We start from the raw sequence: 14,664 nt of genomic DNA, 5'->3' as shown, positions 1-14,664 counted from the left end.
AAGGCTTTTGGGGAAAAAACAAAAAAACAAAATGGATTTATCTATTTCAGCCTCTAGGGTTAATATACTTTGGGTCCCATTTAATTCCTTCTGGACCAGAGCACATAGTAATCTGGGCTGCTAGTATTCTGGGAATTTTGAAATGACATCTTGAAAAACAAATTGAAACTTACTGACGAGTTCTCTTTGCTACTACATCGTCTAGCAGTTGTTCTGTGTTCAACTGGGCCTGAACCTGAAGGGAAAAAAAAAAAGCAGTAGATCCCACAGAAAGCAGAGGATTTGAATCCAAAAAGTGATCTGCTCTGTAACTTTATAACCCAGTGTGGTGTGTGTATGAATGCAAGAGAGGCATGTGCCTATTCTGGCAATACCTCTTTGTTGGGGTTCCTATAACAGAACAAGTGGTGAAACGAATTTATACCTAAGTAGCATGTTAAACTCATAAGATGTTGCTACTGATGACAACAAGAGAGAGAACAGAAAAAATAAACAACCAAAAGAACTAATCTAATGTCACAGTCTCCATACCCCAAACCCAACCCCTACCTCAACCATGGGCCATACCTATGATTGAGGATTACTACTAAAGGTAAATGTTCAAGATCCTTTGAGTAAAAAGAAACCACCACCAAGGGTTTTTTATACCTTTAGGCCTCTTCTGAAAAGAAAAGTTGCCTGACGAGTATCTTTCTGATGACTTAATTTATTTCCACTCCTGGTAAAATTGGCTGGAATGTTATTTCTGCAACAAAAACACACATACCGTGAATAATCTCAGCCATTTAACAACTTTCAAACATCCTGAGAAAAAATAAGCAAAAATAAATTCATAGGCTGAACATTTGAGGTACACTACACATAAAGACTCTGAATTATTTTATTTACACAAAGCTACTGAGATTCAATTTATAAATACCTTTCTGTAGCATGCTACATAACAACCTAATTTTGAATATTCCAACATAGAAGATTTCCTCTGAAGACATTAAAAACAACATTTTTAATGCTATTTCCTGAATTTGTTGAAAAACATGTATGTACAGATTTATTTACAGGATTAGTAAAAAGAAAATCACACCTAGGCACATCATAGTTAAACTGCTGAAACCCACAGTAAAGAGAAAATCTTGAAAAATAACATCTACGGTTTTCTCTTCCATTCTCACTCAGAAACCTTTATATATTAATATAAATCACATAGAAACTTAGTCTTCTACTGGTTGTTCTTTTACACAGAGAAACGTACTCTCAATTATGTTTGGCTTGACTTTCACCAGTTCCCTTCTAATTTCTACATGAAGTCGGTAAAATATGAGAAAACAAATTTTTCTTATTTATCTAGGTATTTGTTTTTTATAATAAACACTTAACACATTGCCTAATCTTACCTCCAATCTTAGACTCAAATTTTCCTAGCTAGCCCAATTAACATGGGTCATTAATGCCTCATGTAATGGACAAGTTCTTATTTAAGAAATTCCCATTTTCCAAAAGGTACTACACCAAATGATTCCCAAAAGATGATAGTTAAGTAAAACTATAATTCCAGCCATTCCACTTATACAAAAAACTTCATTTCAGAGTTTCTTTTTATTTTTGAATTATCTTCTGTAAGAGATGAATAAATGGTATTTGAAACTAAAATAATATAGACACTTAGCAGTTTATCAACTTCCTTTCTGCCCATTTTATCCTTAGAACAGAATACCATAACAATAGGTCATAATTTTTAAGTTTCTGTTATGCTTTCAATTTAACATAAAAATAATCTCAGCTATGGAGCGCCTGGCTGGCTCAATAGAGCATGTAACTCTTTTTTTTTTAAAGATTTTATTTATTCATTTGAGAGAAAAGAGAGAGAGAAAGAGCACATGAGAGGAGAGAGGGTCAGAAGCAGAAGCAGACTCCCCGCTGAAGGACTCGATCCTGGGACTTCGGGATCATGACCTGAGCTGAAGGTAGTCGCTTAACTAACTGAGCCACCCAGGTGCCCAAGAACTCTTGATCTTGGGGTTGTGATTCAGAGTCTCACATTACTTTAAAAAAAATTCAGCTTAAGAAACATTCATGCAGAATTCTTTGTAGTCTGCTTTTTCCACAAATACACTGTTCTATTAAGAGTAATTGAGACAGGGGCACCTGGGTGGCTCAGTCATTAAGCATCTGCCTTCAGCTCAGGTCATGATCCCAGGGTCCTGGGATCGAGCCCCACATCAGGCTCCTTGCTCAGTGGGAAGCCTGCTTCTCCCTCTCCCACTCCCCCTGCTTGTGTTCCCTCTCTTGCTGTGTCTCTCTCTGTCAAATAAATAAATAAAATCTTTAAAAAAAAAAAGAGTAATTGAGACTGAGTAACAATTTTAGCTTTCAGAATTCCCAATTTTGAATAATTCCTGCAGAGGTGTTTTTACCTAAACAATCACATTTGTAATTTTATTCTGTATGTAAACAGAGATAATGAAGCAGAGTGATGCTTTTTTTAAAAGTTTACAATTTGTTAAATTCATCAGTAATACTGGGTCTAAGAAATAAGAAAGCCATTACTGAATGCTTCCATGTTGGATGTTCAGATAGACATCCCAAATATCGGTCTTGAAAATGACCACTACAAATATATTCATTTGATCACTTAGTGCAAGAAGTGTGTATTTATTCAGGATAACATAGTATTATATTTGAGTACTTACTTTCTATTTAACTGGTTAGGTCTCTTGAGAACTGCAACTGCTTTTCTCTGTACTTCATTTTGTCTCAGAAGGTTGGCCTTCCTTTTTAATGCTGGAAAATACCGTTCTATATTCTTTCAGAAGGCAAAAAACTATGTTAATCAGATTGCTTTTTGCTATACACCCTACCACAATTAGCATTTCTGAAGCAGAATGGACAGAGACTGCTGAGATGCGCACATTAGACAGAGAAGCTAAAATGACTCTAATATCTCCAGTCTAAGTGACTGAAAAGACAGCAACCCACATCATACTTTTTTTTTTTTTAAGATTTTATTTATTTATTTGACAGAGAGAGACACAGCAAGAGAAGGAACACAAGCAGGGGCTAGTGGGAGAGGGAGAAGCAGGCCTCCTGCTGAAGAGGGAGCCCGAAACAGGGTTGATCCCAGGACACTGGGATAAGGACCTGAGCCGAAGGCAGACGCTTAAATGACTGACCACCCAGGTGCCCCAACCACCTCATACTTAAAATACTTCCAGCAAAAGGAGAATTCAAATAGAAAAATGAATTTTTTCTATTTTGGACATGTTCAGTTTGAGGTACTCTGGGGGATGCATAGGTTATAGGGAAACATGGCCCTGGAGCTCAAGAGAAGAATCAGGAAGCCAGAAACGTAAATTAGGGGATCACTTATATAAACATGATTTTTGATTACAAAGTGAAAGGATAAGAGGACCAAGTTCCAAAACAAATGTGTAAGAAAAAGGAGGGGTTATGACAGTAAAGAAGTCTGAGTAAGGCGTTACAGGGTAAATAAGCAATCAAAATAACCATATGAAATGTACACTTTTTCTCCCTCACATATATAAATTCAATCCAGCATTAAAGCCTAATTCAGATTTCCATATTTTCCATGAAGCTTTTTCAGAAACTCTTGGCAATATAAGCCATATCTTAAACTTTTTTTTTTTTTTAAAGATTTTATTTATTTATTTGAGAGAGAGGATGAGAGGAGAGAGCGAGCACATGAGAGGGGGGAGGGTCAGAGGGAGAAGCAGACTCCCCGCCGAGCAGGGAGCCCGATGCGGGACTCGATCCCGGCACTCCAGGATCATGACCTGAGCCGAAGGCAGTCGCCCAACCAACTGAGCCACCCAGGCGCCCAGCCATATCTTAAACTTAATCCAGATTACTTTATATTTCTAAGCATATGAGAAATATTTCATAAACATCAACTGACTAAAAAACACAAAAATTGTAAGTCTTCATTTTCACGAACATTTGGAAAAGAAGTAAATGTAAAAACAGGGATAAAGAATAACAAGAGTATGGGGGAAATGCTATGACATTAGACTAATAACCCATTCCAAGCTTGGTATTCGGTCTTTAATAATAACACCTAAGTATCATTTTATGGGTAAATGTAAGTTCCCTTTAGGCTGTTGTCACGGTTTTTTCCTTCAAAATACTTGCCTTATTATAACCATACAGTTATTTGTATGATAATTTATTTAATGTTTATCTCAGTTCTCCATGAGGGATGTTCTATTGAGTTACTGCAGAATTCCTTACATCTAGCACATAGTCAGTACTCAATCACATTAGTTAAATGATGAAAACATAGACTAGAAAAACAATCCATTAATATTTGCTGAACATATTCCATGGATCTAAGATTTGTATATACATATAAATGTGTTTTTTAAAAGTGTAAATATAAGTTTTTCTTTCACAATAATTTTGATATAAAAAATTATTTGAGTGGAAAAACTTTAAGGTATTTAAATTTTATGTTAATTTTATTTACTAAGGCATTATTTACATACAATAACATTTTAGGTTTACAATTTGATGAATTTGAATAATAACATATAATCATATAACCACATCATAATCAAGATATAGAACAGTGCCCTCACTCTCAAACATTTCCTTGTGCCCCTCTACAGTCAATTCACTTCCCTGACCTGATTCCCACCCGAGGCAATGACTGATCTGTCACTATAGTTTAGCCTTTTCTACAATTTCAAATAAATGGAATCACACAGAAAATAGTACTGTGTTTTCCTTTTGCTTACTAGCATGATGTTTTGAGGTGTATATCCATGCTGTCGTATGTATTAATTTATTCCTTTTTTATTGCTAAATAGAATTCCATAGTGTGGAGGCATTTATTTTTATTGTTAAAATCAGACAAGTGATTAAAACTACCCATTAGTGGAAAATAACTGCTAAAATAACTGCTATATACAACTTTGTAAGTTCACAGAAGTATTAAATGGTTTACCATTACCAAAGTCAAGTTAAAAGTTCTATGCAACAGGGGCACCTGGGTGGCTCAGTAGGTTAAGTATCTGCCTTCAGCTCAGGTCATGATCCCGGGGTCCTGGAATCAAGCCTCGCATCAGGCTCCTTGCTTTGCAGGGAGTCTGCTTCTCCCTCTCCCTCTGCCCCTCCTCCATGCTTATGTTCTCGCTCTCTTTCTAATAAATATTTTTAAAAATAAAAAAATTTAAAAAAATTTTTTTAAAGTTCTATGGAACATAACATACTCTCAAGCTTTGGGAAATTCTGAATCTAAAAGAAAAAAGTTATAGAATTGACATTGACGAAATTATATAGGTCACTGGAAGAATCCCTAAAGAACCTAAACACAACTTTTACCTGACAGGTATTTTAAATTGATTCTAAACAAAACAAAAACAAAAAAAAGCAAAAAAAAAAAAAAAATCATTCCTGGAGACAACTATTCCCTTGTTAGCACAGCCACTTGCTCTCAGTAAATACTAGTTATATAAATGAGTATGCTATCTTTCCCACTCATTCACTTCACAGTTGTAAGAAAATGTACATTTTTATCGAAATAAAATCTCATTGATTCACATAAACTATGGAAAGTGAGAGATAAAGTAACAACATCTAATTATGGTCAGAACATTTTTTTTAAGGTGTAAAATTCCTAAGTACATATAATAATTCAAAGCCAATTAAGTTATTTAGGTAACCTGTTTAATGAATAGAAAAAGATAATATGAGTTATTTATATGTAAATCACAAGTACTATATTTTGTCCTCCTAATCAGACTATCAATCTGTATTCAGATTGAGGAAAGGGTTTTAAGAAACAGCACTTTTCAAACCTTACCTTTGCCAAAATCATTCAACTTCGAATAAATAGATCTTACTATTCAGTACAGTCTTAGCATTCTATAATTAACATTTTCAATTTTCACTGTTTTCAAACAACTCAAAAGACCACCACGTAGTAATTTAATATTTTTACCAGGTCAAGTAATTAGACAGTAGTTAAACCCAACCTCCCTTCCAGTATCCATATCTCATTAATGTTTTCCTTTTTCCCAATTTTTAACAAACAGTAAGTTCTGTAATAAAGTTTTAGAGGCAAAAACAACTGTTGGTGGTGACAGAATTGAAAAGTTATGGAATCTAAGACAGTTGTGGCTCTTAACCAGAATATGCACATTAAAGCTAATTTAAAGAATGAAGTCCTGAATTTTTTTTTTTTTTACAAGTACGTATTACTTGCATGATCAGAGAAACCAAAAAAATTAAAAAATAGAAGAGTAGAACATGGAATTCCTTGGTGGCTTGAACTTATGAAACTTAAGAATCAGAAGAAAAACCACTTGTGAAGCTACTTAAAGGAATGCTTTAGTCAATTCAAAAATTACTCATTGAGAAGTAAAACTTCAGTTAAAATTTGAAAAGTAGCTAACTTATAATGGGTAAATAATTATAATCTAATTAAAATTGATATCTACCCCAGAGAAATAAAAACCTATGCCCATACGGACTTACTTGTGTTCACAGCAACATTATTCATAATACCCAAAAATTGGAAATAAATGAAATGTCCAGCAACTGGTAAATGAATAAACAAAATATGGTATAGCCATATAATGGAATATTATTCAGTAATAAAAAAAGAAAAACACCATAACTAAATGCCAGACCACATATAGTCCTATGATTCCATTTATATGAAATGTGCAGAAAAGGCAAATTTACAGAAAATCTACAGAAAGTACATCAGTGGTTGTCTGAGGTAAATGAGGTAGGACTATGAATGGACATGAGATTTCTTTTTAGAATGACAGAACTGTTTTAAGATTAGATTGTTGTTGGGTGCCTGGGTGGCTCAGCCGGTTAAGCGTCTGTCTTTGGCTCAGGTCATGATCCCAGGGTCCTGGGATCGAGCCCTGCATCGGGCTCCCTGCTCCGCAGGAAGCCTGCTTCTCCCTCTCCCACTCCCCCTGCTCGTGTTCCCTCTCTCGCTGTGTCTCTCTCTGTCAAATAAATAAATAAAATCTTAAAAAAAAAAAAAAAAAGATTAGATTGTTGTTGTAACGTACAACTCTAAATTTTGTAAAATTCACTGAGTTGTACACTTAAAAAGATGAATTTTATAGTGTAAAATTACACCTCAATAACCTGTTAAAAACTGTACACACGCACACACAGGCAAAGGAAATCAGAAACCTATAAAAATTTTTACATAAATTTTATATAAGAACGTGGAAATTTAAGTATTCTTCATGAATTTTTATTTATTTTTATTTTTTTATTTTTATTTTTTAAAGATTTTATTTATTTGACAGAGAGAGCACAAGCAGAGGGAGAGAGAAGGAGAAGCAGGCTCCCTGCTGAGCAAGGAGCCCGATGTGGGACTCGATCCCAGGACCCTGGGATCATGACCTGGGCCGAAGGCAGCCGCTTAACCAACTGAGCCACCCAGGCGTCCCCGATTTTTATTTTTTACATAAGATCCAAAGCACTATGTAAAAAAAAAAAAATCAAAATATTCAAATAAAATACTCTCTCCCACCCAAGTACTAACCAGGCCCGACCCTGCTTAGCTTCCGAGATCAGGCACGTTCAGGGTGGTATGGCCACAGACTAAAATACTCTCTCAATGAAAATATTCTACTCATTCACAGAAATAGCACAAGTAAAAGAAAAGGTTATCTGACCCAGGATTAAGCCATCATCCTACCTTATCACTTAGAGGTGGTCTATTCATAGGACTAATTCCTTTTCGAATTCCAGTTGCTTTCCTAGCTGCAAGGCCAGTGATAACTCCATAAGGACGTCTCTTTCCAGGCATTACTCTTCCTCTACGACTCAGACTATTCTTGCCAAAACCTGTAGGAGGTTTAAAAAAAAAAAAAAAAAAAAAGTCAATCTAAAAATGCAACCGAAGGGCACACAGGTCATAGGGTATTCTATTTCTTAAGCAGGGTGGAAGGTATGAGGGTTTCATTTTTCATTTATTATTTATATTATATTTCTTATATTACTATTACATAATATTATTGCATTACTTACATGTATTTCTTTCGAAATTACATAATATTTCATTTTTAAAGAGGCAATAAACTGCACCATCAAGGGTTCTGTTGCTGTAATGGACTGCAAAAGACTATAAGATTCTCACATTTCCCTGGTAGCTATACTCTCTCTTGCATTACTTTCTCAATGAACAACTTTCCCTGTGCAATGTGGTGTCCACTAACATGCGTTTACTAAATGCTTGAAATATAACTAGTCTGAACTATGATGTAACAAAAAAGTACAATATTTCATTAATAACTTTGTATTAATTATATACTGCAAAGATATTCTGGATATATTGGGTTAAATAAAATACATTATTCATATGTGGTTCACATTTTATTTCTATTGAACAACAATGATCTTGGGTGGGTCACTATCTCATATCCCACTTACTTACTATGTTGCAATTTGGCTTATTTTCATTTCTACTGTATTTAAACTGCTTTTGCTGAAGACCCTATTGAGCTCCAAAGAATATATTTTAACCTCTGTGGCATGTGACAAAACTTGACTTTGCCTTTCCATTGTGTATTTTATTTAATATATTTTTTAAAGATTTTATTTATTTATTTGAGAGAGAGATAGCCAGAGAGAGCACAAGCAGGGGACAGAGGGAGAAGCAGGATCCCCCCTAAGCAGAGAACCCGACGTGGGGCTCGATCCCAGGGTCCTGGGAACATGACTTGAGCCAAAAAGGCAGATACTTAACTGACTGAGCCACCCAGGTGTCCCTAAATATTTTTTAATTACAAAAAAAAGAGCATGTTCACTGCAGAAATCTTAATATAAAGTACAAATGAAAATAAAAGTCACCCATTATCCCATTATCTTGGGATAACCACTAACATTACATCTCCTGCTAGTCTTTTCTTTTACTCCTACACACTTAAAAAGTTAACATTTTTAGTTTCAACTATTTTTTTTTTAAAGATTTTATTTATTTATTTGAGAGAGAATGAGAAACAGAGAGCATGAGAGGGAAGAGGGTCAGAGGGAGAAGCAGACCCCCCGCTGAGCAGGGAGCCCGATGTGGGACTCGATCCTGGGACTCCAGGATCATGACCTGAGCCGAAGGCAGTCGCTTAACCAACTGAGCCACCCAGGCGCCCTCAACTATTTTTTAAGCAACTCAAAAGACTATCACAGAGGTAATTCATAATTTTGTACTACCAAGTGCCTAAAAGATACACTGAATCAATCTTCCTGGCAACCATATTTCATAGCCTATGTACTATTTTGTAGTGTGCATTAATAATGCATTGTGAATATTATCCCATGTCTTTAATATTCTTTCATTGTATTATTATTATTAAGTAGGCTCCATGCCCAACGAGGAGCTTGAACTCATGACCCTGAGATTAAGAGTCACATGGCTCTACCCACTGAGCCAGCCAGGTTCCCCTCACTGTATTATTTTTTTAATGTGCCATACTTGATCCAAAAACCTCACAATGATCACTTCACTTACTTCTAATGTTAAATTATTATAAGTAACACTTTCTGGGGGGGGAGGTCAAGATGCAACAAACTTTTATTTAACTCATTAGTAAGAGCATAGCAGGGAAACAAATCCAGTTCCAAAGGAACTCGAAAGAGCTGGATTTTATATTCAGTGGCAGAAAAAAGGAATGTTTAAATAAGATAGCTATATTAAGACAGAAAACTGGTAAATGTCTTACAGGGGGAAAAAAGCATGATTTTCAGGGTTATTTTTTCTACTGGACAATTAAAAAAACTACCAATTATATATAAAGTTACCTCTAATTTTACAGAGTTGCAAAGTATCAATAATATGCACTAAGAACATTACAAGGACATAGGTTTAATCAACAGTAAATAGGGGCGCCTGGGTGGCTCAGTCGTTAAGCGTCTGCCTTCGGCTTGGGTCATGATCCCAGGGTCCTAGGATCGAGCCTCCCATCGGGCTCCCCGCTCAGCGGGAAGCCTGCTTCTCCCTTTCCCAAACCCCCTGCTTGTGTTCTCTCTCTCGCTGTGTCTCTGTCAAATAAATAAATAAAATCTTAAAAAAAAAACAGAACAGTAAATAGCAAGTCAAATTTACATTTTTCTAGATTTCTAGAGGTAATATTTTCATACATATCTGATTATTTCTTCAAGATATAAATTTCTAGAAGTTGAAATGCTATATCAAATAGTAACGCAAATTAAGGATTTTGATTCATGTTGTAAAAAAATCCCCTTTAGAATGACTATTTATTCATATTCCCAGGAATATAAGGGTGCCACTTTTTCCATATCATTGACAATACTGAATATTCTCTTTAATCTTTATCACTTGGTATTTGAAAAAAAAATCTTGTCTTATTTGGTAGTTTACTAGTGAGAATGGACATTTTCCATGTGTTTTTGGCTAGCTATTCTTCCATTCATGAACTGTCATGTTCATAAGTACATTTTCTGCAGTCAAGTTTTAATATCCTTCGATACCGTTTTTTTTTTTTTTAAGATTTTATTTATTTATTTGAGAGAGAGAGAGAGAGAACAAGCAGGGGCAGCAGCAGAGGCAGAGGGAGAGGCAGGCTCCCCACTGAGCAGGGAGCCCGATGTGGGGCTCAATCCCAGGACCCTGGGATCATGACCTGAGCCGAAGGCAGACGCCCAACAGAGCCACCCAGGCACCCCAAATCCTTTGGTACTTTGAAAGAATTATATTAAATTTATAATTAATTTTTTAAGAATTGACATCTTTACAAGATTCATGAACACAGTATGCCTTGCCACTTATTCAAGGCTTCTCATCACTAAACTCAGTTTTCTTAAGTTTACTGCTACGTATTTTATATATTTTGTTGTCAATCACAAAAAAAGATCCCTTTTCTAACAATAATTTTCATATTGTCATTCCTGGGATTACCAAAAACTACTGAAGTTTTTAATTAATACCTTTTAATTGGCCATCCCACTGAACTTACTTTTTTAGTTCTATAGTCTTTCAAATTATTTTCTTGGGAAAAAAATTATTTTCTTGGGATTACTGAGCAACAACTTATCACCTGCAAATGATACGGGCTTCTTTTTTCTAATTGCACCTCAAATTCTTCTATGTCTTAATGAAATGACCAGAAATTCCAGAGAACCATGCTAAGTAACAATTGTGATACTGGGCATTTTTATTTTTTTCTTAAGATTTTATCTATTTATTTGACAGAGAGAGAGAACACAAGCAGAGGGAGCTGCAAGCAGAGGCAAATGGAGAAGCAGACTCCCCACTGAGCAGGGAGCCCGATGGAGGGCTTAATCTCAGAACCCTGATCATGACCTGAGCCAAAGGCTTAACTGACTGAGCCACCAAGGTGCCCTGTGCATTTCTATTCTGGAATTCTAATTTTGGGGGGAATGTCTTTAGAATGGTATCCTGTATAATACTACACACCTGCAATATGGTAACAGGTCTTCTAACAGAAAAGTTTCATGGCCAAACTAAAAATAGTTAAAATTGTTTTCTTTACTATAGGATTTCTTAGGATTAATGTGTGTAATGAATCTCTAAGTTGGGCATAATAGCGTATGTATTCCCAAACTTACCTAACTCCAGAATGCTTTTGTGTAGTGTACCTATTTTGAGAACAGAGCTCAACAAGATAGGAAAACGTGTTATAATGGTTGAACCATTTACCAATTTATTGCCTTTCAGCTCCCAATTCACTCTTTACTGCCCTGCTTCTATTACAGGAACATTTCTCTAACCAGCTGGCACAATGGTAAGCTTTGTAAGTAGAGGGCACTGGAGAGACTCTAGAGAAAGGATTTTTATTTTCAGGTTCCAGTGTACACCTCAAGACTTATTCTGGGGCACCGAACACCTAGTGGTACTCATTATCCCTCCCCTGCAAGCTGAGACTGGTGAGGCAAGAGAAGCACCAAGGGCACAAAATCTGAGTGTGAGTGACACCTTCAATGCTGGGCCTTAGGCATCTGTCCAGATCTAGTCCTAGGTATCACTATAGTTCTGGCCATACTCATCCTCCACTGAATTTAAGTTGCATCACCCCCACAGGTGGCTTTCTAGTGAGTTCCACCAGAATGGCAACTCCGTGTGACAGGGAGTTCTTCCAGATTTGTTCCTTTCTTGGGTACTCTGCCTCAGTCCTAAAGTACTGATTACTTTTATAACCAGGGGAAAAGCAATGAAGACCCAATTTTTTAAATTGTGAAATCAAATTTATTGGGGTTTTTAAAAGTTTTATTTATTTAAGTAATCTCTACACCCAATGTGGGGCTCGAACTCATGACCTTGAGATCAAGAGTAGCACACTCTTCTGACTGAGCCAGCCAGGTACCCTTTGAAACCAAATTATTGTTGTTCTATGTGTGATTTCCTTCTCGAATTGCAACCAAATAAAGATTAAGCATGTTGAGGGAACCTGTATATTTAAGTTAAATTTACAACTACTTGTTATTTTTATTTGTATTAAATATGAAACAGACACCATTAACTCTGTTAACACACTGTACGGAGTACTTTAAACAAGAACTTGGTGGGGTTGATGATAACATCTTAATTTTGCAGGTGAGCAAAGTGAGGTGAAGAACAGCGACTACCCAGATTGTCACAGTCAGAAAATGGCACAGCCATCAATCTAGGTGCAAGTTAGTGTGGCTCCAAAAACTGAACACTTTCCAAACTGTAATATAAAAACTAAAGAATAAAAGGTAAAAAATATAACCTAGGATACATTTCCAAAGAGGAAAAGAATAATTATTACAGAAAAAGTGGGCTCTCAGCGAGGCATTATAAAACAGACAAAATTTGATTAGGGAGATAAACATGAACTTACAAGTACAAAGACATGGGTAACCACAGCATATTAAGATACAGTCTAGGGCAAAGAAAAAGAAGTAAATGAACGTGGTGGCCTCAAATCAGTGGGCTTTATGTGGGGATAAAGAATACACTTGACAAGGAATGAGGGGTCACAGAACTCATGATCAGGTTACATCAGTCTAGAAGCAGTATCTTTGAATGAAAGAGGGAGAAGGAAGGCAGTGAGACCATTTCAGATGCTACCGTAGTACTCAAACATGACGTGATAAAGGATGGGGAGTGGAACAAAGAAATTTGAAAGTATTCCAAAAGAATGAATGAATTAGCAAAGAGAAAGATTAAAGAAAGAAGGAATCCATTATTATACCAAAGTTTTAAGCTCAGATGAGAAAGACTCATGAGAAAAGTCTCATTAACAAGAATAAAACTAATTAAAAGGAGAAAGTATAAGACAGAATTCTATTCCTGGGTGCCTTCTACTTCTGACTGCTATAGTCATTGCTCCCATACTCATTATCCTTTCCACTTTTATTTCTATGAGTGGCTTCTCTACCTTCTAGCAAGCTTAGATCATCCCTTCCCCCTCCCTCCCTTTATACCTTGAAACAAACTTCACCAGCTGTACCTCATTTTTAGCAATGGTTCTATTTATTTTTCACCCTTTCATTGTCCCGTTTCATAAAGAAAGACCTATACATACTGTCCCAATTCTCTCCCTTCTTACCTTCTGTAAGTGCCTTATAAAAAGCATTAGAGATACTAAAGACATCATCTAATACGGTAAGTCCTTTCTTAGCTTTTTTTTTGAGTAAGCTCTACGCCCAACGTGGGGCTTACACTCACAACTCCAAGATCAAGAGTCTCATGCTCTACAGACTCAGCCAGCCAGGCGCCCCATCTTTTCTTAGTTTTCATCCATTCCAGCCCCTCTAGAAAGTTCTCTCCTGTCTTTCCAGAGTATCTTCATTCTTATTACTTCAACTATACCTCTATGAAAATCCTTTCACATTTTCAGCTGTATTAGAGCAGTTTAACCCTAGCCATGTATCAGAACCACATATGGAGCTTAAAAAAAAAAAATTCCTAGGCCCAACTTCTGCAGATTCTGCTTGAGTAGAAATGGGAGTGCAGCCAGAGCATCAGTCTAGTTTATAAAGCTCCACAGGTGTGACCAAGGTTGACAACAATTAAAACTAAAGACGAGAATTTTCATCTTATGTTTGCATCCTTAGCCCAATCCCTTTGTGAATTTCTCTCATACACTTATCAACTTGCCTCAGTACTTTCTGGAGTCTGATCACTTACACAAAGATTTGAGGGGTTTTGGGGAAATGTTGAATCAGAGTGAATGCAGTCATATTACTGGCTCCTTCCCAAAGCAACATACAAATATTCCCCTGTCTCTTCTACTTCTGAAAGAAACACCATTCTCAAACTTTTTGGTCTCAGGACCTCTGTTTTTTGTTGTTGTTTTTGTTTTTTTAACATTTTATGTATTTATTTGAGAGAGAGAGAGAGAAAGTCAAGTGGGGGAGGGGCAGAGGGAGAGAGAGAAACAGACTCCCCACTGAGCAAGGAGCCTGATGTGGGGCTGGATCCCAGGACCCTGAGATTATGACCTGAGCTGAAGGCAGCTGCTTAACCAATGGAGCCAACCAGGTGCCCCTCAGGACCCCTTTATACTCTTAATTAATGAGAACTCCAGAATTTTTGTTTCTGTGGGTTTATGTTTATTGATATTATCATATTAGAAATGAAAAATAAAACATTTAAAAGCTATTTGTTATTTCATTAAAGCAACAATAATAAACCCACTCCAGGGCAAATAACATATTTTTAATGAAAAATAAAAA

General features: G+C 36.1%; 1 protein-coding gene across 1 annotated transcript in view; it reads right to left on the bottom strand.

Annotated features, from left to right (window-relative positions):
* The window catches only part of FYTTD1 (forty-two-three domain containing 1), a 30,375-nt gene that overhangs the window by 7,895 nt on the left and 7,816 nt on the right, over positions 1-14,664 (bottom strand). Inside the window, exons 3-6 of the mRNA XM_034999958.1 lie at positions 7,685-7,833; positions 2,688-2,800; positions 649-745; positions 174-235 (exon numbers count right to left, since the gene is read on the bottom strand). Of these exons, the coding sequence (XP_034855849.1) occupies positions 174-235; positions 649-745; positions 2,688-2,800; positions 7,685-7,833 (421 nt within the window). The remainder of the gene's footprint in view (positions 1-173; positions 236-648; positions 746-2,687; positions 2,801-7,684; positions 7,834-14,664) is intronic.

This window comes from Mirounga leonina, unplaced genomic scaffold (genome assembly GCF_011800145.1).
Source record: "Mirounga leonina isolate KUSES-001 unplaced genomic scaffold, KU_Mleo_1.0 Mir_115, whole genome shotgun sequence".
NCBI classification, from domain to species: domain Eukaryota; kingdom Metazoa; phylum Chordata; class Mammalia; order Carnivora; family Phocidae; genus Mirounga; species Mirounga leonina.
The sequence above is the reverse complement of the archived record's forward strand: the minus strand, read 5'-3'. Positions and strand labels throughout refer to the sequence as shown.